At 35.2% G+C, this 23,895-nt stretch overlaps 1 protein-coding gene across 3 annotated transcripts; it reads left to right on the plus strand.

Moving 5' to 3' along the window:
• The first annotated feature begins 62 nt into the window (after window positions 1-62).
• Window positions 63-23,895, plus strand: FBXO47 (F-box protein 47). 3 transcript variants are annotated; one of them, XM_026512991.4, is made up of 11 exons: window positions 63-606; window positions 2,674-2,883; window positions 3,314-3,484; window positions 6,164-6,240; window positions 7,826-7,903; window positions 9,878-9,986; window positions 13,990-14,166; window positions 15,299-15,445; window positions 16,114-16,256; window positions 19,346-19,505; window positions 20,175-23,895. In XM_026512991.4, exons 2-11 carry the CDS (start codon window positions 2,700-2,702, stop codon window positions 20,285-20,287), a joined length of 1,359 nt encoding a protein of 452 aa, XP_026368776.1. In that variant the 5' UTR covers window positions 63-606; window positions 2,674-2,699; the 3' UTR covers window positions 20,288-23,895. The 3 variants fall into 3 exon arrangements, with proteins under 3 accessions (XP_026368776.1, XP_026368775.1, XP_026368777.1); XM_026512990.4 differs by having other exon boundaries at window positions 63-244; XM_026512992.4 differs by lacking the exon at window positions 15,299-15,445 and having other exon boundaries at window positions 63-244.

Here is a 23,895-nt window from a genome sequence, read left to right on the forward strand (position 1 = left end):
GGGGCTTCCTTCCCGCTGGGGCTCCTGGGAGGATTCTAAAATATTCTTGAAGCCACGGGAGCGCCTGGGAGGCGGGAACGCAGCTCGGGAGCCGACCGGAGCTGGACCCGCCTTCTACCCGGCGGGAAAACCTTGAGGAGATATTTTCTTTTTTAAAACATTAAGAAATTTGAGGATGGTGGGGCAGAACAACTAAATCCCATTTGCCTGTGATTTCTTAGCCGGAAAACTGTCAAAATCTGTGGTAAAAAGAGATTTTTTTTCCCCCAGTACTTTCTTGAGATAGTTTCATCTTTTTATGGGCTGAAGGGGGTAAAAAATGCATCACCATGTGGTTTGATTCTTATATCGGCCAGTTTCTGCTTTATGGCCTCCCAAATTTACCTCCCTTGGAGGTGTTTGGCGCCAATACCCGAGCAGATGTGGTGGGTCTCTTCTAAGGATTTTCTTAGGTTAAAACAAAATAGAAATCGCGGTAAACTGCTGTTGGACGGTTTTGTCTGAAAGGGGGGAAAAGTTCAGCCAAGAAGGCCCTCAAAGCCTTTCGCCGTCAACAACGAGTGGGGTGGAACGGAGACATGGAAACATTTTATTACTATTATTTTGGTCAGTGATTCTCATTCTCTTGGGGGAGGGGGGCGAAGCCCGGGAATAGCTGGGGATTACACGGTCAGGATTTTCGGAGAAGCCAGCATTCCCCACCAGAGCCTCCGGGTCTGAGTGAGGAAAATACGACATTTTGAGACGAGACCTCAGTGTTCAAAGAATGGGTCCATTGCGTTTTAATCCTCAGAGGTTTAAATATACACCCTCAGGGGTTGACAGGCTGAAGTCCCCTGGGTCCCAGGTGTCAGTGAGTCTCTGAAGAGCCCACAGGCCCCACCCGAGTCTCACGTCACACGTTCCTCAGAGACAGGACAAATCCTACGCCAGATTTATCATTTTATTACAATGAAAATGCTTTAAAGTGCCTACCGTGAAAAGTTAAAAACAACCTCATGGATTAAATAAATCATTCTTCCATTTGGTGGATTTAAATGCAGCCTTTAAAATACATATACTTGTAGAAGTATCCATTGGCATGGAAAGAAACTAGTTTTAATTACCATTACAGTTGAAAAAAGCAGATTACAAAATAGTATGAACAGTGATCTTTTTTGTTAGAATATATATTCTATATATAGTTATATATATTCTATATATAGTTATATGTGGTCAGAGAGAGAGTTCTGGAATGATATAAACCGAAGTGTTTATAAGTGAATTTAATGGTTTTTTGTTTGTTTTGCTGCATTTTGTAAACTTTGACAGTGCAATATGTTACTTGCGTAATTTTATTGATTATTTTAAAATAGCTTCTAATTTAAGTGCTGGTGGAATGCTAAAGCAAAGTGCTATGGTATGGTTTTAAAGGAGGTTCACAGTATGTTTTTCACATTTAGGAACTAAATTTCTTGGCCCTGTTTTTGAATGTATAACTGATTTTAAGTTGATATGTAACCTTTTAGATGAATAAGTAACAATGTGATTTTAGCAAGTTTGTGACAAAAGGAGAAAATGCATTTGTGTCAGATATATTTGTAACTCTTTGATGAAATGTCTTAGTTGTTACTTCAGAAACAGGGAGCCTTAGATTGGGGTTGTAGTTATGTATGTGTACACGTACATGTATATACACAAAAGACAGTGTTTTCGGAATTGGAGCGATAGTGACACAAAGTCACTACCTATTATGAATATTTTTTTAAGAATTATTTTTTGGTGTAAGTAAATTATCAGTGATTTTAATAAGCTTATGTCTAAGGAATGTTCATTTCGAAATCAAGTTGTATAGCCCCTTCTTAAGACTTAGAAGTAACCAAAAGTGGAATTAGGAAGAAAATCATTGTTCATTTATTTATTCTAGTCTTATTAATTTTACAAGACTTTAATTTCAGTGTTTATTTGTGTTATACAGCACATGACTGGTAATAGTAATGTAATCTTCTTAATCTGTTAGAACTAGTAAATTTTAAATGCTCTAAACTTAGAATTTCTATTTCTTATCTCTTTATTTTTACTGTTTCCAGCAAAGAAAATGTCAGTACTCAGTTTTAAAGAAATGGAAAAACTTTACTACAAAATTTTAAAGCTACATTGATATTTTGATTTTTTTTTTAGAATGTAAAGGTTATAAAAGCATCATACTAATTGACAGATATTGAATGTTTTCAATTTGTTGTATTGTTTTTATTGTGTCAGATCTTTTACTTTTTAAAGATTTTGCCTATTTTCTTAGACTATATCTCATCCAAATACATGTCTCTTATTCTACTAAAATTCTTTATCTAGAATATTTGGCTAAGAGGGAAAAGACTTTTAAACATTTTGTATCATGTGAAATGAATAAATACACTTTTATTGGTGGGAATTCCATAAATTGGACATTATATTAAAAGTTTTGTAAATAGAGGGGCGCCTGGTTGACTGAGTCAGTAGAGCATGTGACTCTCGATCTTGGGGTTGTAAGTTTAAGCCCCACGATGAGGGGTAGAGATCACTTAAAAAAACGTTTTGTAAATAGATAGACAGCTATTGCCCATCAAAGTATCAACTTACTCATTTTAAAAAACAGCTCTCTGTTGCTATAATTTCCTTTCTTCTTTGTCTTTTGTATTTTATTTTTCTAACCAGGATAAATTCATGAGATAAGAAAAAGGATGGCATCTAGAATAAATACCGGTTTCACTCTGATTCCCAACCAGAAATATAGACGTAGTAATCGTCGATCCAGCAGCTATTTTTCCAACACCCTTGGCTCAGATTCTCAGCCCTTATCAACGCTTGGAAATTTTAAAGCCTTGCCATTGGAAATATTCCAAATAATCTTAAGATATTTGTCAGGTGAGGCCTGGGAACTGTGAGTAGGCTATATAGACACTCGATTTTTTTTTCCCCACAAGAACTAGTTTGTCATCTTAGGCCCTGCTAGAATGTTAATGGTATTTACATTACGTTTATTTTCTAAAGTTTTGTCATTGTTAGGTAAGGGATACAATGAAGAAAGTATGACATTCAAACTCTTTAAAGCATGTCTCTAATTATAACAACATGATAACTTGACTGTAACATCCCTAAATATTTCCAATTCATTGAACAGGAGATTTAAAACAATTTTAAGATTTTCCCCCTTTTCTCCACTTTTGAATATATTTTATTATTTAGTCTTATCATAAATGAGCTAACTTATAAGTTAATAGATTGTACTAATAATGATGTTCTTGTAATTAGGCTATTTATGTATATATACATGTATATATATTTCTTTTGGTAGTGAAGGATATCAGCATGCTAAGCATGGTGTCCAAAACAGTCAGCCAGCACATTATTAATTACATCTCAACCTCATCAGGAAGCAAAAGACTTTTACTACAGGATTTTCATAACCTTGAGCTGCCTAGCAAGAGACAAGACTCTGCCATACTGGAACATTACAGATCTCTAGGTAATTTATGTAATGAGAATTGTAACAAGTAAAGAACTACACTTAATTAAGGGGATTTTATTAAACAATTCTGTAAGGCCTGTGGGATATTTCTTAAAATATGCCTATTTCTATGATGCTTTTATTCTTCAGTGTGAGGACTTTCCCCATAATAGTCCCTTATACTTCTCTTTAAAGATGAGAGAATGCACTTTAATGTAAAGTATCAGTCCTTGTGATTTCATGTGCATACAATGTCACCTTTGCTTATTGTCTAGGTGGTTTACCAGTGAAATTGATGTATTTTCTATGCTTTACTTCTTGTGGATCTAATGAGTTTTATTTCTAAACGTCTTTTCTCTTTCCACCATAATCTAGTCCTGAAAATAGAAAAGAAATGTAAACATATTATTGTGGAAGATCACTTATTCTCTTATTAGAAACACAATGTGTTTTTTTTTAAGTACTCCACAAATTTACTAATAAATCATTATGCTATAATAAATTAACCTTATTAAAGGAAATTCCATATGATCTCTTCCCTTGATTTATAATCATCTGTCTTTCACCCTATTCATTGATGTGCTGAAATAAAATTCTAATTTTGTGTGGAAATAAAATTCTAATTTTGACTTGACTAGTGATACCAGTTTAATTATGAAACTACCTTATAATTAACCAAAGGATGGCAATAAAACCAAAAATTAAGGTGTTTTCAATTTTTAAATAAAGGCATAATAGTTAAGATAAATGATTATTACCTTTTAGTAGCCCAAGGATGCCTAGCTTTAAGATAATAAAATAAGACTGTATACATGTGTAAAAACATAAAAGAATATTTGATAAGTATATTTAATAAGATTAAATGAAAGGTATGTAATCTGATTACAGTGTTATTGGTTTCAGTATTTGTGATTAGACTTAGTAAAGCCTGTAACAGAATATAGCAATGACTTTGTGCTATGTCATTGTAAATATCTTTTTTCAAACATCCTTAGTTGCATAATAAGTGGTACAGTAAAAGAGCTTATTTTTTGGTTTTGATCTGAAAGAATTTTTTTTTTCTCCCTGACCAAGACTCAGTTGCTTAAAGAGGCAAAAAAGCATTAAGATAATTATATGGATAATTCAGTGAAAAATACAAGTATGTATTGATCTTAATAGCCAGCTTTTAAAAACAGTTTTATTCATGTAATGATTTCAAACTTCCGTTTAGTTTTGGTGCAGACACCTGACTTATGACTGATTCTTTAGGTAAATGTTTGATGTACTTACCATCTTCTCATGTTGCCATTCTTATCTGATCCGTTCTTGTTTTCAGACATTAAAATAACATTTTCAGAATTCTGTGCTCTGAAGATTATAAATTTTAATTTGCTTCTTCATACAAGACAGAGCAGATGGCCAGTGTGAAAAGAACATTATATCTGACTCTATTTTAGTGGGAAGAAATTTTAAAAGTTGGTCTCTAAAGGGTATAGCAGAGCACCTGTGTTAAAAAAATAAATAAGTCAGCCAGTATTGGTTTTTATGGTAAATTGCAATCCTTAAAAATAGGAGTTTTGCATTAGAAAAAGCAACCAGCATGCAATTATAGCTTACACTTCCCCAGCTATGATCTGCCATGGGACTGGATGCCAAATCATGAAAGGAAAAGAACTCAGCTTAAAAACCAAACACTGAAAATGTCTTTTTATGTACAAAAATAAGGAGGGTTTATATTTCAAATTCAGTTCTGGTCATGTGTTGTCCAAACATAGCAACTTCTAAAAATAAATTGGATTCCCATAGATTCTACAGAATTATATAAAGCAGCTCTCATATATGTTTTAAAAAAAGTAAATGCAGAGAAGATAAAAAATGGAGAAATTCATGATATTCAGGTATTTATTTTTCTACCATATATCTTATTTTTAGTGTAAGGACAACATTGCCCTTATAAGAATGTTAATAATGTATTGCCATTTTAGGAAAACAGAACACATAAAGTTAGAGGGAACAAATCATACACTTCTGTCACTGTAGTTCAAGTTACATATCTCACTGGGAAATTGAAGGTTTTTTTTTTCTTTTTTAAAATATCTGAACACAAAATTCTATACATTCTTAACATGTATGCCCCATAAAAGGATATCTTTGAAGGGAGAAATGGATATTTCATCCAAACTGGATGCTTTCTGTGAGCGAAAATAACTTCTAACCTCTGAAATTTTAAGTACTTGTGATTTAAAAAAATTTTTATATGGAGAAAGGAATACAAAATCTCTTTTCTCATTCTTTCCATGTTTGACATTAATAACTCTTAAAGCATTTTCCATTGTGAACATGAGGTTAATTTCAAGAAATACTGGAATCTGTTTTCTATAGAATAAAGATACAATTGTGTTAGTGTATCTTTGTGTCTGTTGTTGTATCTTTTTTAATCTTAATACTTTCTATATCTGTCTTATAATACCAATTTCATCATCCTTGTAAGATTTTATACCACTTAGTGGACATCACAGTTACTTGGTAAGCACCATCTATTTTAAGTGTTTGGTACCTTTACTCCCAGACTTCCTCTTCAGAACCGTATCAGCTCACAGTCCACTGTGATTTACCATACTTGACTTTCAAGGAAATGTTATGCTGTGTTTTATAGGTACTCTTACATTAAATGTATTGTTGTTGTTTTTTTCATGTGTCTCTTTATGTTCTCAGGCTTGCTATTTAAAAGATGTACGTTGCTGCTACCCACAAGGGAAAGACTAAAGTACATTCACAAGATACTGGCAGAAGTAAGATCACACTTCTCATTTGGTTCACAATCTTGATTTCTAGTAAAGATACTTGTTATTAATATCTTACATTTATTTTAGATCCATCTTCAATTAGTAGAATTTCATGATTAGTACTAATAATTGATTGCTGATAATCTAATACTATACCAAGTACCCAGAGATTATAAAACACCAAAATGTAGTAGTCTTTTACTTATCATAAAACAATTTTTATGTATAACTAAGCATATCATTCAAGTTTATTAGATTTATCAGAGTATAAAAGTATTTTTATCCTACATGAGAATCTTGAGACTGTTTTAAAGTGGTGATTTCGATATTTTATTAAAGTGAAATAATTTCTGAATGTTAATCTTACTGTTTATAAATGTATGAAAATATAGGAAAGTATTTTTAATATTAAAATAACAAAACTTTTGGGGGTGCCTGGGTGGCTCAGTTGGTTAAGCGTCCAACTCTTGGTTTCAGCTCAGGTCGTGATCTCAGGGTCATGGGATTGAGCCCTGTATCAGGCTCAGCACTTAACAGGGAGTCTGCTTGAGATTCTCTCTCCCTCTCCTTCTGCCCTTAGGTCCCCATGCACACATAACTCTCTCTAAAATAAATAAATAAATCTTTAAAAAAGCTTTTAAAATAAAATAACAAAACTTTTATGATAATTTATGACTCGAATGTGTATCCATGTATTTCAGCATAATTTCTGTATAAGCTTTTGAGTTTCACTATATAAACTCAAACATACATCCAGCACTGATGGTTCATTTCTGCACTCAGTAGTATGCAAACTGTTTCTGATGCATTAGCTTTTTTTCATGTCAGTATTTGCACTGAGTTCAGGTCTATGTTATTACAGCAGCTTCTCAGATGATCTTTCTGCCATCTATTTCTTTACTTCCCAAGACATTCTGTATGCTGAATCAAGGTTATTCCTTAAGAATCCCTTTCACTGAGTTAATTTTCTCACTTAAAAATCTTTCAGTGGCTACTCAATTTCAGCAAGATAAGGTCTAAAGTCCATAGCTGGGTTTTTTTTTTAGGGCTCTTCCTGACAATGCAACCTTACTCCCTACTACATTGAGCCCAGTTAAGCATGTCATATCTTTCTTCCCACATAAAGTTTTTTATTCCTAACACTGTACAATTTTGTCCTTATTGTTTCCCTCACCTATCTTTCCTATCTTCTCCATTCCTTATATTTGAATCCTACTTTAAGACAATGCTTCTTTCACGTGCTTCAGAAGCTGTTTTGTTCATTCCCAAATTTATCTTGTTTTTGCTTTCACAGTATCTGATATAATGTATATTTAGTAATTTTAACATTTGTGTATATTCTAACCTGAATTATCAAAATAATTTCACGTGCATGTACTTTATTCTTCTAAATAAATTATGAACTTCTTGAAGACAGATTCTGTTTTATACTTCTTTGTGATCTCACCTATGTAACACAATGCTAATTAGTTATTTAACATTTATTTTCAATTAATACTGAAAAATTCCTGCATATATCCATTAAATTTGAATGTCCAATCATTGTACAGTTCCATTGAAAAAGAGGAATTAATAGTTGTTCTCTTTACAGGTTTCCTGTTTTAAATTCAATGGCTGTGCAGCTCCTATCCAGTGTTTAGGATTACCATGTTATGGCATGTTTTTACAGGTACATTTTTTTTAATGAAAGAGGAAAAGGCATGTTTTTTGAAGTGTTAACAAGTAGAGCATGTAGTCTACCTTTCCGTAAGTTAATAAAAATAATAGTAATCTAAAAGAGAACAAAATAAATTTATGAAGATTTGAGGAAGTGTTAATCTAATAGTGTGTTTGCCACCTCAGATTTTTTTCTTGAGTTTCTCAACAGGAAGAACATTTAACATTTATTTGCTCTATACCAATATTCTTGAAATTTCCAGCCAGTTGTAAAGACTAGAAATCTTGTGGGGTGCGGTGTGTGCATGTGTGTGTGTGTGTGTGTGTGTGTGTGTGTGTGTGTTTAGTGAATTTTTAGTTTTGGCCTATTTATTTAAAATGTGATTTTAGAAGTGAAGAAAAATTGTAACTTTGGGAGATGATAGATGTGTTAACTAACTTTATTGTGGTACGTGTTTTGCAATATATACATATATAAAATCACTACATTGTACACCTTTAAGTTACACAATATTATATGTCAATTATTTCTCAATTACACTGATAAAGAAATCAACTACATGTTTTTTTAAAGTTTTTGACTAATCTTTTATTATAAACAAAGAAGATAATACTATTGTTTAATGTTATCCAATATTAATGATACATATTGATCTATTACGTTGTTCTAAACAGTTTAAATGTACAGTTTACCCTTGAAGAACATGGGTTCGAACTGTCCAGGTCCACTTATACATAGATTTTTTTCAATAAATATAGTACAGTACTGTAAATGTATTACCTCTTCCTTATGATTTTCTTTTTTTATGATTTTATTAAAGCATTTTCTTTTCTCTCACTTTATTGTAAGTGTACAGTAGACAATACACATAACATACAAAATATATGTCAATTGACTATGTTATTGAAAGGCTTGCAGTCAACAGTAGGCTATTAATAGTTAAGTTTTGGGTAAGCCAAAAGCTATATGCAGATTTTTGACTGTGGTGGAGTGTGGGGGGGTGTCAGCGCCCCGACCCCTGTCTTGTTCAAGGATCAACTGTAATAACTTATTTAAAACCTAACCTTACAAAGTTTACAACAATATTGCTCTATATGCCAGCCTGCTAGCCACCATCTGCATGCCCAGATTCCAGTAGCCTAGGCCCTCCTGCCATCCCTCTAAGACAGATTTTTGATTTGGGGGGAGGAAGGACAGGTAATCTAAACACATACATTTATATAAAATTCAAAAGGTACAAACAAGTCAAAAGTAAGTCTTCCATCAAGGCACCACCAAGTTGCCTTCAACAGAAGTAACCATTAACGGTTTCTTCTATGTCCTTCCACAAAGAATGAGATTAATTCTTAAACTACTAAAATCCAGTTCAACTGTTTTAAGAAAAATTTATATGATTAATCAACCTTTTCAAAATCTAACTATAGTGGCATACCATTTGAATTTCCTTTTCATATATGTTTAACTGTACGTTCTGGCTGGCTCAAAGATAATTATTAAACTTTGTCCTAACAAACATCTTTTCTCATTCGCATCAAAATGTCATTAATAAATGCTCATACTTGTCACATTAAAATGAGATCATTATCATTTGTAAGCAATATCATAAATGATAACAAGAGGAAGTCAAAGGGATTCTGTTGAAAACTAAACCACAGTATGGTGGTAAGTCAGATATCAAATGTTGTGTTCTAGGATTTTGGCCTTTGTTACTTTACCCACACAGTCAGAGCTCAGGATTCAGTACCATTCGAAAGTTCTCTGAAAGGATACTCCTCCCTTTACAACCAAAAAGAAACTGAATTTTAGAGCATTGTAGGATTTGTTTATGTAAATTCCCTTATTAGTTTGAACATTCCGTAGTGGATAAAAATTGCACATCGCCTCCATCACGTGCTGCAGCAGTTATGCTCATAAGCTAGCGCCGACTTACAGTTTGATTTGATGGTCTGAACATCTGCAATGTTTCCTTTATTTTATTATTCTCAGACCTTAACAGCAGGTTGGGATGAACTCGAGTGCCACCGTGTATATAACTTCTTATGTGAGCTGACTAATCTCTCCCGCAAGATGCAGACTGTCGTCTGCAGCAAACCAGGTAAAAAAACTATAATTCACAGATAATATTATACAGATATTAAAGTAGAAAAAAAAAAGCAGAACTCAAAAGTATATTTAAAAGAAAATCATGACATCCATATGTAGTAAAAGGACAAAGAAATGTAAAGGGATGATAAATACTGAATTAGAGTGTGAGGCAAATATGGCATATGATTAGAGCAAGAAGTATTCAGAAGGCTCAACTGTATTAATAATATTTTAGTAATTAAGACTGGAAAGTGTTCATTATAGTATTCTTTAAACCTTTATATATATATGAAATATTTCATATTTTTAAAATCCTATAATCTAGCAGTTTCACTCTAAGATACTCCCACAGTGTGCGTAAGGAGACCTGTATAAGAATGAACATTACAGGGGCGCCTGGGTGGCACAGCGGTTGAGCGTCTGCCTTCGGCTCAGGGCGTGATCCCGGCGTTCTGGGATCGAGCCCCACGTCAGGCTCCTCCGCTAGGAGCCTGCTTCTTCCTCTCCCACTCCCCCTGCTTGTGTTCCCTCTCTCGCTGGCTGTCTCTCTCTCTGTCGAATAAATAAATAAAATCTTAAAAAAAAAAAAAAAGAATGAACATTACAGCATGTCACCATGAAAAACCGCAAACCATCTAAATGCCCATCGTCAGGAGAATGGATAAATGAATTAAGTATCTATACAGTTAAAGCCATTGTAGTTAAAGTAAATGAAGTAAACCCACACGTATTAATGTGGATAAATCTCAAAATGTAAGTTGAGAAAAAAGTAACCAAAGGATATTTTCAATATGATACTATTTATATCCAGATTAAATACATGTAAAATAATTCTATGTATTCTTTATGATAACATACATATATTAAAAAATATAAAAACATAGTTGGGAGATGTGATAGTTAAGTTTATATGTCAACTTGGCTGGGCCACAGTACCCAGATATTTGGTCAAACATTATTCTAGATGTTTCTCTGAAGTTATTTCTTAGATGAGATTAACATTTAAATCAGTAGACTTTAAGTAAAGCAGATTACCCTCCATAATGTGGGTAGGTCTCATCAATCACTTGAAGGCCTTAAAAAAGACTGACCTCCCAAGCAAGAACAAATTCTACCAGCAGACTGCCTTTAGACGTGAACTGAAACTTCTCTGGTCTCTAGTCTTCCGGCATAACCTGCAGATTTTGGATTGCCAGACCTTCACAACCTCGTGAGCTAATTCCTCAAAATAAATTCTCCTCCATGTATATATACATATCATGTTTATTCTGTTTTTCCGGAGAACCCTGACTAGTACAAAAGGGTCAAAACCCAAACTCAGGATGGTGATTACATCTGAGGATGAAGGGGGAGAGGATGGGGAGTGATACACAAGAAGCTGTGAACCGTACCTATGTTTTATTTATTTTTTAAAAATCTGAAGCAGGGGTGCCTGGGTTGTTTGGTCGGTTAAGCATCTGCCTTCAGCTCAGCTCATGATCCCAGGGTCCTGGGATAGAGCCCCGCATCGGGCTCCCTGCTCAGCGGAGAGTCTGCTTCTCCCTCTGCCTGCTCTGCCTGCTGTTCCCCCTGCTTGGGGCTCTCTGTCTCTCTGACAAATAAATAAATAAAAATCTTAAAGATAGATAGATAGATAGATAGATAGATAGATAGATAGATAACTGAAGCAAACATAGCAAAAAGTAAAGCTTTGACAAAGCTAAGTGACTGGTACATGGTATTTGTTGTAGTATCCCTGCTTTTCTGACAGCTTAAGATATTTCATTATGAAATAAATTACGGATGAAAAAGGCAGATTAGAAGCCCAATGAAACAATAACAAAATTAATTTATCGTGTCCTTCCCTGGATCAAAAACTTTTATTGGCTTCCCGACATCATCAAAATAAAATCCAAACTGTTTATACCGGCCTTCACATTCTAATCCCAATCTACTTTTTTAAATTTACTCCCCACTATTCTCTGTATCTGTTTGTCTTTGTCACTTTCCTCACTGTCTCACACATCTCTTACACATTTCTACCTCATACCTTTTATTCATTCTTTCGCTCTCGCTCTCTCTCTCTCTCTTTTTTTTTTTTCCTAAAGTATCATCTCTCCTTACAGACTTCCTCTGTAAAGCCTTTCCTAATCCTGTGTTACTTGGCTTAATACATCAGGCTGTACTTACTTCATATGGCCTTAGATTGTTGGTGGATTTTCTATTTACTCTTGTCTTATCTACAAGTAAGTAGAACATAAATGGTATAAAAATGTAAAATGGTGCCACCACTATGGAAAACAATATGACCATTTCTCAAAAAGCTAAACATAGAATTATCATATGGCCAAGCAATTCCACTTCTAGGTATTCCTAAGGGAATTGAGAGCTGGGACTTGGAAAGATACTTATATGCCAATGTTCACCATAGCGTTATTTGCAATAGCCAAAAAGTAGGAAGAACCCAAGTGTTCATCAACAGATGAATGGATAAACAAAATGTGGTCTCTTCATACAATGGAATATTTTTCAGCCATAAAAAGGAATGAAGTTTTGATGCATGCTAAAATGAATGAACTTGGAAAACATGCTAAGTGAAATAAGTCAGGCACAAAAGGACAAATATTGTGATTCCACTTAACTGAGGTACCTCAAACAGGCAAATTCATAAAAACAGAAAGCAGACTTGAGGCTATCAGGAACTGGGGGCAAAGGGAAATGGGAAGTTATTGCTTAATGGTTATAGAGTTTCTGTTTGAGGTGATAAAGAGTTTTGGAAATAAATAGTTGTGATGGTTGAACAGCATTGTGAATGTAAGTGATGCCACTGTATTGTACACTTTAAAAATGGTTAAGATGGCAAACTTTGTGATATATATATGTATAAAATATAAATATATTTTACCACAATTTTTAAAAATTAATACTGTAATAGATTTTTAAAAGTTTATTTATTTGAGTAATCTCACATCTAACATGGGGCATGAACCCACAACTTCAACTTCAAGAGTGGCATGCTCTTCCAAAGGAGCCAGCCAGACACCCCAATAATATTATAGATTGTAAACTATTGAATTATACACTTTAGATGAGTGAATTATTTGGTATGTGAATTATATATATTTCAATAAGTCTGTTTAAAAAAACAAACAAACCAAGATACCACTTCATACCCACTAGGACAACTAGAATAAAAAAGTCAGGTAACAAGCGTTGGTGAGAATATGGAGAAATTGGAACCTTCGTACATTGCTGGTCAGGATGTAAGATGGTTTAGCCACTTTGGAAAGCAGTCTGGCAGTTCCTCAAATGACTAAACTTAGAGTTACTATATGACCCAGAAATTCCACTCCTAGGTATATCTGCAAGAGAAATGAAAACATATGTCCATACAGAAACTGGCGCACAAATGTTAATAGCAGCATTATTTATGATAGTCAAAAGGTGGATACAACCCAAATGTCCATCTGCGGGTGAACGGATAAACAAAATGAGGTATATCTATGCAATGGAATATTATTTGGCCATAAAAATGAAGAAAGTACTGGTAGATGCCATAACATGGATGAAACTTGAAATAGTGCTAAGTCAAAGAAGCCAGTCACAAAAGACCACATGCTATATGATTTCATTCGTATGAAGTCCAGAAAAAGGAAATCTTTAGAGACAGAGGGTAGATTCTTGGTTGCTTAAGTCGAGGGGTGGTAAAGAATGGAGGGATGGGGGGGTGATAGCTAAAAGAACAGGATTTCTTTTTGAGGTGATGAAAATGTTCTCATATTGACTTGGTGCTGGCTGTACCTATCTGTGGATATACTCAAACCACTGAATTGTATGATATGTAAAGTATATCTCAATAAAATTATTTAAAGAATAGTCCCTTGATAATCTAAAATTTTTACAGAGAAATGAAATAACACTTTCAGTACAAAGTATATTACGATGTCTATCACTGACCAGATCCTCTGTGCGCACATCCAGTATGCACATCAGCCTTTCTAGGAGGAATGCTTTACAATTCTTTTGTCTTTTAGGAAGTGCCCGAAAACTGGAGTTAAGGATCAGACTGTTCTGTAGGAACGTCCTGCTTGATCACTGGACACATCGAAGTGATTCTGCTTTTTGGTTGACACGTATATTAAAACCATGGCCAATGGTGAATCAGGCAAGATTATTGTATATCATCTTCGGACCCATATCTCCTCAAGATGGTGAGCATCCATTTTTTAGGGATGTATGTTACAAAACGTTAATTACTGCTGCTTTAGGAAGCATACCTTTCTTTTTCTACCTGCTCAGTTTCCTCATTCCTAATGACTAAACTGTGTTTCATGATTTCATAGAGGTACCCTACATTAGCTTATGCATAATTTAAGCTTCAAGACTGCAGGCCATTACCAAATATATTCCCATCATCTCTGGTATACCTAAAAATCACTACTTTTCATTTCTAAACATTACCTTACCTCAAGATTATGTTTGCTGCTGGAAGGGAATAGTGTCTGTAAACCATACTAGTAGTTGAAATTGATGTTTTACTTAATTTTGGGTGCATAATATGATGATTTGCATTTTTTTGCCTTTCTAATTAAGTTTTGCTTAGATTACTGTTAAAATTAGCATGCAGTTCTTTGGTTCACATTACCTATGTCAGGAGGTAACCAGTTTAAAGTAGCAGCAGGAAGCCGATCTGGGATTAAATTTTGTTGTGTGTAATTTACAAAGAGAATTGGTCATAGGTAAAGATTCAAAAATTGACTGGATTACTGTGTTTTGATATATTTAATGTTTGGAAGATACTCAAATATAGCGTGCTCTCTTTTTGGAAGGATATCGGTAGATTTCATTTGATTTTAGTAAGCTTACGTTAATTGTTTATTATAATTTTTTTAAAGATTTTGTTTATTTGTTTGACAGAGAGAGAGAGAGAGAAAGCACAAGCAGGGGGAGTGAGAGAGGGAGAAGCAGGCTCCCCACTGAGCAGAGAGCCTGATCATGACCTGACCCAAACGAAGGCAGCCACTTAACAGACTGAGCCACCCAGGCACCCCTATTATAATTTTTGTTACAGGGGTAGCATTATCTTTGAACTAGAAGCACTATTCTGCTTGGTGAAACTACTTTTTCTTTACCTCATATAGCAATTGTTGCTAGACTTCATCACATCAGTCAGAGACACTCATACTTATACTGTTATCAGAATCGACTTTTCATTATGAAAGTAGCATATATAAGCAATGGGATTCTATAATGCCATCCAATTTCCTTTTTAAACAATCCATGAAGTCTTTATCACAAAGCCAACTATTCTGTCATAGCCTAGTTTCTGTTTCAATTATCCAGGACAGGTGGTTTGGCAGAACATGATAGAAGGACCTACAGATGAATCCAGTCTGAAAGGTTTGGCTGATGCTATTAAATTACTGTATGACACAGGCACCAAAGAGTGGACAGCAGATGATGTTATCAGTCTTGTAGATGAACTATCAGGTAAAAATACGTATTTGCCACACAGAGTAGTAGAAATGTATTCTTAGAATACAGTTATAAAATTGTTGTAAGGATATTCTACAGGTGACAAATGAATTGCCTATTCTAAATCACTAAATGTTCTAAAATATTTAAAGAGTTTGGCATTATGTTTGAAGAGAATGCATATAATCACCTTCCTTTCCTCCAGTTGCCGATAAATATATATTTATTATTATTATTATTATTTGAAAGTTTCATAATGTAATTAGCTCAGTTATTCCCATTCTGCAAATTCTCACAACCCCTAGGTTGCATAAGAAGAAGGCCCTCTCCTGTTGGCACAGAAGGAAAACAGTTTTTTCTGTTCCTGAAGAATTCTTTAGATTCTTAAGTTTATAGGATTTCTTTCCTTACACAGAATTAGACCATCTTGCCTTTTGATCTATGTGTGGGAGAAATGCTTTGACTGTATTGCTAGGACATTTGTAAAAGCCACTATAACTTGGCAATAATCTCTGTCTCTGGTTGAATGCAGTAATTGCAAAACTAAAGCACTTTTTCTGTGCTTTTCCCTTGGCTCTAGTTGTATTTCCAATAAGGTAATATAATGTTGCGTGTATTTAATGATGTTTACTAGAGCTACTATGTAATTTCTCACTAAATAACTGTTCTTCCTCTAATAAAAGTGGTTCCCCGTGAGTGGCTTCTAGAGAATAATGCACGTCTCCTAATCCTAAGTGGGAACAACATCTGTTTCACTTTCATGGCTAGTAAAGCTGTGAATGGACGGGCCATTGAATTGGCAAAGCTGATAGTCTTTTTGGCTTTGGTAAGTAAAAAACAAGTTTTTCTCTAGCAAGTTGTTTAACATTATAGTTGACCTAGGGAGCTGCCCTGAAGGAACTGAAATATGTTCAAAACGTTTTGAAAGAAGTATTTAAACATTTTAGGTATACCTTAAAAATTTTAAATATATATAATATAATATCATATTTGGAATCATTCTGTATATTAACCTCTCCCCACTTAATGTCCATTTTTCATTATACAGCTCTGCCGAGTTATATCCTTTTTTAAAAATTCCATTTAAAAACAGTTTTTATGATTTGCTTCAAAATAATCTTTGGGCAGCAGGGAGAGGATGTGGAAGTAAATGGTAGTAGAGAGGAGACAAGATTGGTAATTGCTGAAGCTAGGGAATGGATATTGGAGGCTCATTATTCTATTATCTCTACTTTTGTATACTTAAAATGTTTTTCAAAATAAAACATTAGGGGTGCCTTAGTGGCTGAGTCAGTTAAGAGGCTGCCTTCGGCTCAGGTCATGATCCTGGGGTCCTGGGATCGAGCCTTGCATTGGGCTCCGTGCTCAGCAGGGAGCCTGCTTCTCCCTCTCCCTCTGTCTCCCGGCTTGTGCTCTCACTCTCTCTCTGTCAAATAAATAAATAAAATCTTTTAAAAAAAATCATTAAAGGGGCCCCTGGGTGGCTCAGTCGGTTGTGTCTGACTCTTGATTTTGGCTCAGGTCAGGATCTCAGGGTCGTGAGATTGAGCCTGGCGTCAGGGTCTGCGCTGGATGTAGAGCCTGCTTAAGATTTTCTCTCTCCCTCTCCCTCTGCCCCGCCACTCCACTCTCTCTCTCTCAAAAAAAATAAATAATAAATAATAAATAAAACATTAAAATATATTTAATATTCATTCATTTAAAACAAATTGTTTTACTATGGGCTATACACTGTGTGGGATTCCAAGACTATGGAAATTAATAGAACTAATCTCCGACCAAAAGCTGTTTAAGGTCTTTTAAGATCTATCAAGGTATATATAAATAAATTCAGTGTGATAAGTACAAAAATATATGTACAAAAAGATACAAACAGAGGTAGCAGAGAGGAGCCAATATTGGCTGGATATAGCACAGACAGGGCTTCTCCAGGCCCAGCAGAAATAGGTTTTTAAAAGTGAATAGGAGGAGTTTGCCAGGAGATGAGGGGGTGTGTGTGCAAATTATTCAAGCATGTACCTGCATATGTTATGCAGAAATCTCATTGATTTGGCTACCATCACAGATGCCACCCCAACCAGTGCCTCATTAGCACTAGAACAGTCTTCCAGGTGACCGTTGTGAAGAATGATTGATGTAATCCATTTCCTATGGAATGGAGACAAGACTCTACCAACCCAACTGCTTAAAACATGAATGAAACCTCTGTGTCTCTTCTTAAAATGTGAAACTGTGAAGAAAGCTACTAAATTAACTATATTCTCCATGTAAATATTTATTTTAGTAATTAAGCAGATTGCCTCAGAGAGAGAGAGAGAGATGGAACTGCATGGCTATATCCGCAGGACTGTAAGCAGCTCAGTATTGTTTCTGGAGTAGAAAGTGCCCAGGAGGAGGAGGTGAGGAAGGGAGATAGGAAGGGAGAGGCTGGGTGAGGAAGGGCTTTGTCAACCATTCTGTGGGGCTTGAGCATATCCTCTAATAGGGAGCTGCTGAAAAGTTTTAGGAAGGTGAGAGACATGATCAGGTTTCAGTTTTTGGAAGGTTACTTTGGCAGCACTATGGCAAGTAGGATGAAGAGGAAGTCATCCTAGAAAGCCTCTCAATGCTGATCATTAATTTTCTCTAAGTGGCCTCAGATTTGTCTTCTCTTTATCTTCGTTTACTGCTAGTGTTCTTAAGCCATTTTATGTGTGGGGTAAATCATCTCCCGGGAGAGACTGAGAGGTCTTTGACATCCAGGGCTAGGTGACTTACTTCTTTCGTAGTACCTGGAACAGTGCCTTACACATAATCCGTAGTCAACAAATCTTCCCTGTCAGTTTTACCTGATAACTAAATGTGACACTACTATATGCTTTCTTTTCTTTTCTTTCCTTTCCTTTTCTTTTCTTTTCTTTTTAAAGATTTTATTTACTTATTTGACAGAGAGAGAGACAGTGAGAGAGGGAACACAAGCAGGGGGAGTGGAAGAGGGAGAAGCAGGGTCCCCACTGCACAGGGAGCCCGACACGGGGCTTGATCTCAGGACCCTGGGATCATGAACTGAGCCGAAGGCAGCCGCTTAACGACTGAGCCACCCAGGCGCCCCTATATGGTTTATTTTCATGCTGTATATTATTTGGCTATGTGAATTAAATTGGTCATTTAGAATGTTAGTAAAGAAACCTTTTTTCCTTTTGGCCAGCTTTATTAACATGTAATCTTTAAATATTTTATCTTTTATTTTTTAAAGATTTTATTTATTTATTTGAGAGAGTGAGCGAGAGAGGAGAGAGAGCACGAGCGGGTGGGGGGTGGGAGGAGAGGGAGAGGGAGAAGCAGACTCCCTGCTGAGCAGAGAGCCCAGACTCAGGGCTCCATCCCAGGGTCCTGGGATCATGACCCAGGCCAAAGGCAGATGCCCAACTGACTGAGCCACCTAGGCATCCCTAAATATTTTATCTTTTAAATAATAGACAAATATTCCCTACAACTCATAGTTCTCTTGCTTATTAAAATTGCCTGTTTGTCACCCTTATTGTATTACTGGAAAATAGAGGCCCTCTCTTTATGGCTTGTATCTCCAGCTCTTAGCATCTGCTCAATAAATAATAACTGAATGAATGAATGAGCAGAAGTCTTATTTATGATATGTTTAATAATCATTTGCAGTATTAGTTCTTATATTAATAATATGCTGTGATAATCTTGGACAAAGCTTTTATTTACATCACACTTTTTTTCCACTAAAATTGTACCCTTTGGAAGGAAAGGAGAATTAGATGTAAGAGCATTTCTCACTAATAAACTCAAGATGATGTCATGTGTAATAAATTATGTAAAGTCATAAACCATCATTGTCAATACCATTTTCAAATTCTACAGTTTTCTTCACATGAAGCTTTACCATTACTCTTTTTATATCTAAATCAGGTGTGTGAGAAAGAACTATACTGCATGGATTGGGCAGTTAAAATGATGCAAAAAGTCTGTAAAGTCTTTAGCACTGCCATGGAAAGAAATAACTTCCTGCAGAACGTGGCGAATGCGTTTGCATGTGTTATAATGGAAATGCTTCAGTCAGTTATGGCCGGTGAGTGAGTGTGCGCGCGGACGGTGCACAGGTGTGACTAACGTGCATCCTAGTCTCCACTTAAAACAGAGCTAATTCGCGTACACTTTTATTTCTAAACCAAGAATAGAAGAAGCAGACATTTTTTGTTTATTTTTCCATGAGATATATTTAGCTGTTGGTTTCGATACTTTTTAAATCTCGTATGGATTTTCATGGAAAACCTAAAGTTGAAGAGTCTGCTCTGAAAGGAACTCATTTCAGTTTTGCACAGCAAAATGTTCACTTGCTCACTTACCAACTATCCTAATCATCATAATAATGCCCTATATTGTTTAGTTTCAACACATAGTATTGTATAGTTTTGTTAGGTAGCCAACATGATAATCAGCCCTATTTTACAGATGAGAAAACTAAGGCTTAGAGAAATTACTTGACTTGCCCAAAGTCATAGAGTTAGAGGCAGTAAAGCATGGACCAGCATCCTTTCCTTCTGACTTCTTATTCAGTGCTCTTATATAGTTCCCTGATTTCGGCAGTTAATGTCTGACTTAGTAAAGATCACTAACTACTCTTCTGTTACCTATTATTAGGGAGAATTGGAACATCTTATTCCAAATAAATCATATATTTAAAATTTTAACTGTCATTTTCTTTCCCTTACTGTCCATTCCTGTGTGTGGCATACAGGAGACCGTGATGAAGACGACAGGAGCTTTTTGAATTTGTTCCATCTTGTGCACGCTCAGGCAAACTTCCATAAGGAGGTCTTGTATTTGACCATGAATACTCTTTCTACCTAAATACTCAGAAAGCCTTACGTTTAGAGAATACCTCACTGAACAAACAATTGGAAGAGTGCGACTTTTCCAAACTCAAAGAATAGCTAGCATCCATGGGACTTTTTATCACCTCAGTACCCTAAGAACTCCACAGCTGCACAGAATTTTAGAAGCAACTGCTTGCACCATTATTAATATAAAAATTACTGCCATACCCAAGAGCGTATTGATATTTCTCTGGAAAACAAGCTGTGCCTCTCCAGATTTTGGTAAACCTAACACCCAACTAAATAGAGCATTAGTGTCCAAGAATCAGGGGTCAACCTGTATGTGTGGATGTTTGAAACAAGGGAAAATTCTGTTTTGTAGGTGGAGCTGACTCAGATTCACTAAATGGCTTGTATCTGTTCACTTGCTTAGGTTGTGTAGACGTAACCTAGAATGCTTTCTAAAGACCTGCAGTATGATGCTTTAGAATGTGTGGACATAAGTCACATTTCTTTACCACCTTTTTGGCATCTGTTACAAAGAACATTATATTTTGTTGATGTTTTACATGAACTAACATAGCAAAAACTAAAGGAAGTATGTGTATATACGTATTCATACATATATAAGTATGTCTGTATATCTACATACACACACACACACGCACACACGCACACACATTTCCTCCTTTAAGACAAAAGTCTATAAACAGAGGAAAGTATATGTTGTCTTAATACAATTAAGTCATCTTTTCTTCCTTTCTGGAGATTAGAGTAAAATGTCACAAATAAGGGAGAATGTAAAATGAAAGAAAGTACCCATTCGGCTGCCAGAACAATCTTCACAAATAATTTGCACTTCTTCCTAAAGCTTTCATCCCTTTCTTAAAGAGTGGGGCTCGAAGGAACCTGGAAGCAGCGTGCATGGTGAGGGCAGCCCTGAGAGAGTGGGGTTTCCCTCCAGTAAATGGATTCCAAAAAGCTCCAGGACTATTCATTCTGACTAGCATTTACCCACTGCTTTTCCTATTAAAATAGAAATGAATAGTGTCTCACGGGGCTGAAATCATGCTGGGGCCCTCCTGGATCTCCCATTTTCTTTTCCTTGGGTTTGATCATTTTATTTCTGCTGAAGACATACCCATTCCCACTGGACTTCTCAGAGGCTGGCTTTCTTTTCCTAAGCTCTTGACTTAACTCACCTCTGCAGCTGAGGAAGGAAAGGAACACGAGAAAATATAGAAATCCCTCACAGAAGTGGGGTGTAAATTGTGGGAAATTCTCAAGTGTTTGGTAAGAGGGGCTCAGAGGTTTAATAGGATTGAGGAAGAGTGCAAATTTTGGGAAAAAAATGTAAATTGTGATAACAAGATTTTACTATATTTCAGTAACAAAAGCACTTACCTACATTTTTGAAATGTCAGAAATTAACTACCTTTCCCTGATGAATTGTCCAACTATAATTTCATCGGTGGCAGGAATTTTTTTCTCTGGAGTTTAGTATTTGCATTTTCATGCAGAAACAAAGTTCTTGCTTTTCTCCTGGTTTCATTTTCTTCCTCTCATTTTAAGAATTCACCCACAGTTAAATTATAAAGATTAAAAATTGGCAGATACCAGAATACAAAACAATACCTTGATTTTAGCCTTTTCTTCCCCCCCTCACTCTTTTTCCTGTACGTGCTTTGGAGAGCCTAATCCATTTATTTATCAAAACACTGGTGATTCCAAGTTGACAGAATACCCATTAGATTATATGGGAGCGGGAGAAAAGTAGAGGAAAAAGTAAAAATTTTAGTGTAAACTGAATATTTTTAGTATTTAACACAATAGATATTAAGTTTCATTCTCTAAGAGAAAGAAATTTGGCTTTGTGAAGTTTCCTTGAATTATCCAAGTCTCCACAGTGGTTTACAAAAGAAGCATGGTTTAACTTAACACATTTTTGACCCAGATTTTGAATCTCCTTATACACTTGAACTGACATGACTGCTACTATAAAATTTTTTAAACATATTATTATGTTATCCTGGATAATTGTGAGATTATTATCTTACCCTCCACCCAAATTTGGAACATAAAAAAATCGAATTCATTCTTTGGGTGCAGTAGATAAATGATATCATCTTGCTACCAATAAAAAGTAAACTGACAAGTCCTTCATTCAGTTATCAATAGACAAAAATAACAGTGAAACCAAACTTGCATTTCCTCAATTCAGCCCCTCGAGGTTTTTTTGTTTTTTTTTTTTGCCAAATACATTTGTCATCAGGAATAAAGTGTGATATCAAATGTTTAAGTGGGAGATTAACTTGCAAAAGCACATATTGTGATCGCTGGTATCGATGTTTAAGTGACAGTATAGACACTCATAGTACCACCAGAAAAGGAGTATTGGCAAAATGCATAGCCTAAAATTACTAGGAGATTGTCTACTTCTAACTGACTTTAGAACAGTCATAACATAACAACGTGAGCTGCTAACAGGTCAAATAATTTATCCTATATCTTTTCCTAAATTAGAAGATTGACCTGGTCTTCTAGCTCCTTTTTGCTTTTTGATAATGATTCCCTCGGTCTCCTTTGACTTTCATTTGAGGCTGATTTTTACTTCTACTGGAAAGCAAGCCCCATGACACATCATTATATTTACCTTACCGCAGTTTCTAAACACACACACACACACACACACACACACACACACAATACTAATAAACTAAGGACACTTCTTTGCTTAGAAACTAAAGTTTATATCTTGTGATGAATACTCTGTACCTTAAGAAACCATGGAACATCTATCCTTAACACTTTTTTAAATAATTCCTTCTCATGCCTTTCTGATCCCTCAACTTCTTTATCAGATTCCCAATGCAGGCAGTAAATTACTATATTCAGGAAGTGGTTTAATCATTCCAGAAGTTGAAGTGGTTGCTTATCAGGCTGCTGTCCATGGTGTGAACAATAGACACCTTATTTCACACTTTTCCCATCCTTTGATGTCTTAGTTCATGCTTCCAGTTCTTCCGATAAGGACAAAGATTTTATTGCCAGGCTAGTCATCAACCGTAAGTGGAGATTAGAGCAGGCATGAGGTGTGCGGGAAAAGATGCCACGGAAAGAACCATCTTATGGTAATCAAAAACAAACCTTTACCTCTTTGTGTGATTATTACTCGAGAGTTCATCTCTTACGTGAATAGTACTCGATTCTATGATTACAGATTTCTTTTCAATTCCACTAGCAGGTAGCAGTGAAACCTGTAAGAAATCAGGTTATGGACATATGCTTCTTGGCTTGTTGAAACATCACTCAGATAGGAAAGATGACCTGAAAGACAGTTGTATTGGATAGTCTCCTCTAGGTTAAAATAAAAAGTGCTGAAGTACCAAGAACACTATTTTTTTTTCATCAAGAGAACAAATATAATTCCAGAAAATTCTTCAAATAACCAGAGACTTAAAAAAAAATTTTAGTTGAGCCCTCAAAAGGCTTTCTTATAGATGTGTACAAAACTGAAAAATATGCATTGTTATTTTTAAAGTATTGTATTTATGGTAAAATGTCTTCGATACCTAAATATTTGCTAAATTTTATTTAATTTGTTATTTATTCATATTAATAAAAGTTAAATTAGAAACATTC

The sequence above is a fragment of the Ursus arctos genome, unplaced genomic scaffold (assembly GCF_023065955.2).
Source record: "Ursus arctos isolate Adak ecotype North America unplaced genomic scaffold, UrsArc2.0 scaffold_24, whole genome shotgun sequence".
Taxonomy (NCBI): domain Eukaryota; kingdom Metazoa; phylum Chordata; class Mammalia; order Carnivora; family Ursidae; genus Ursus; species Ursus arctos.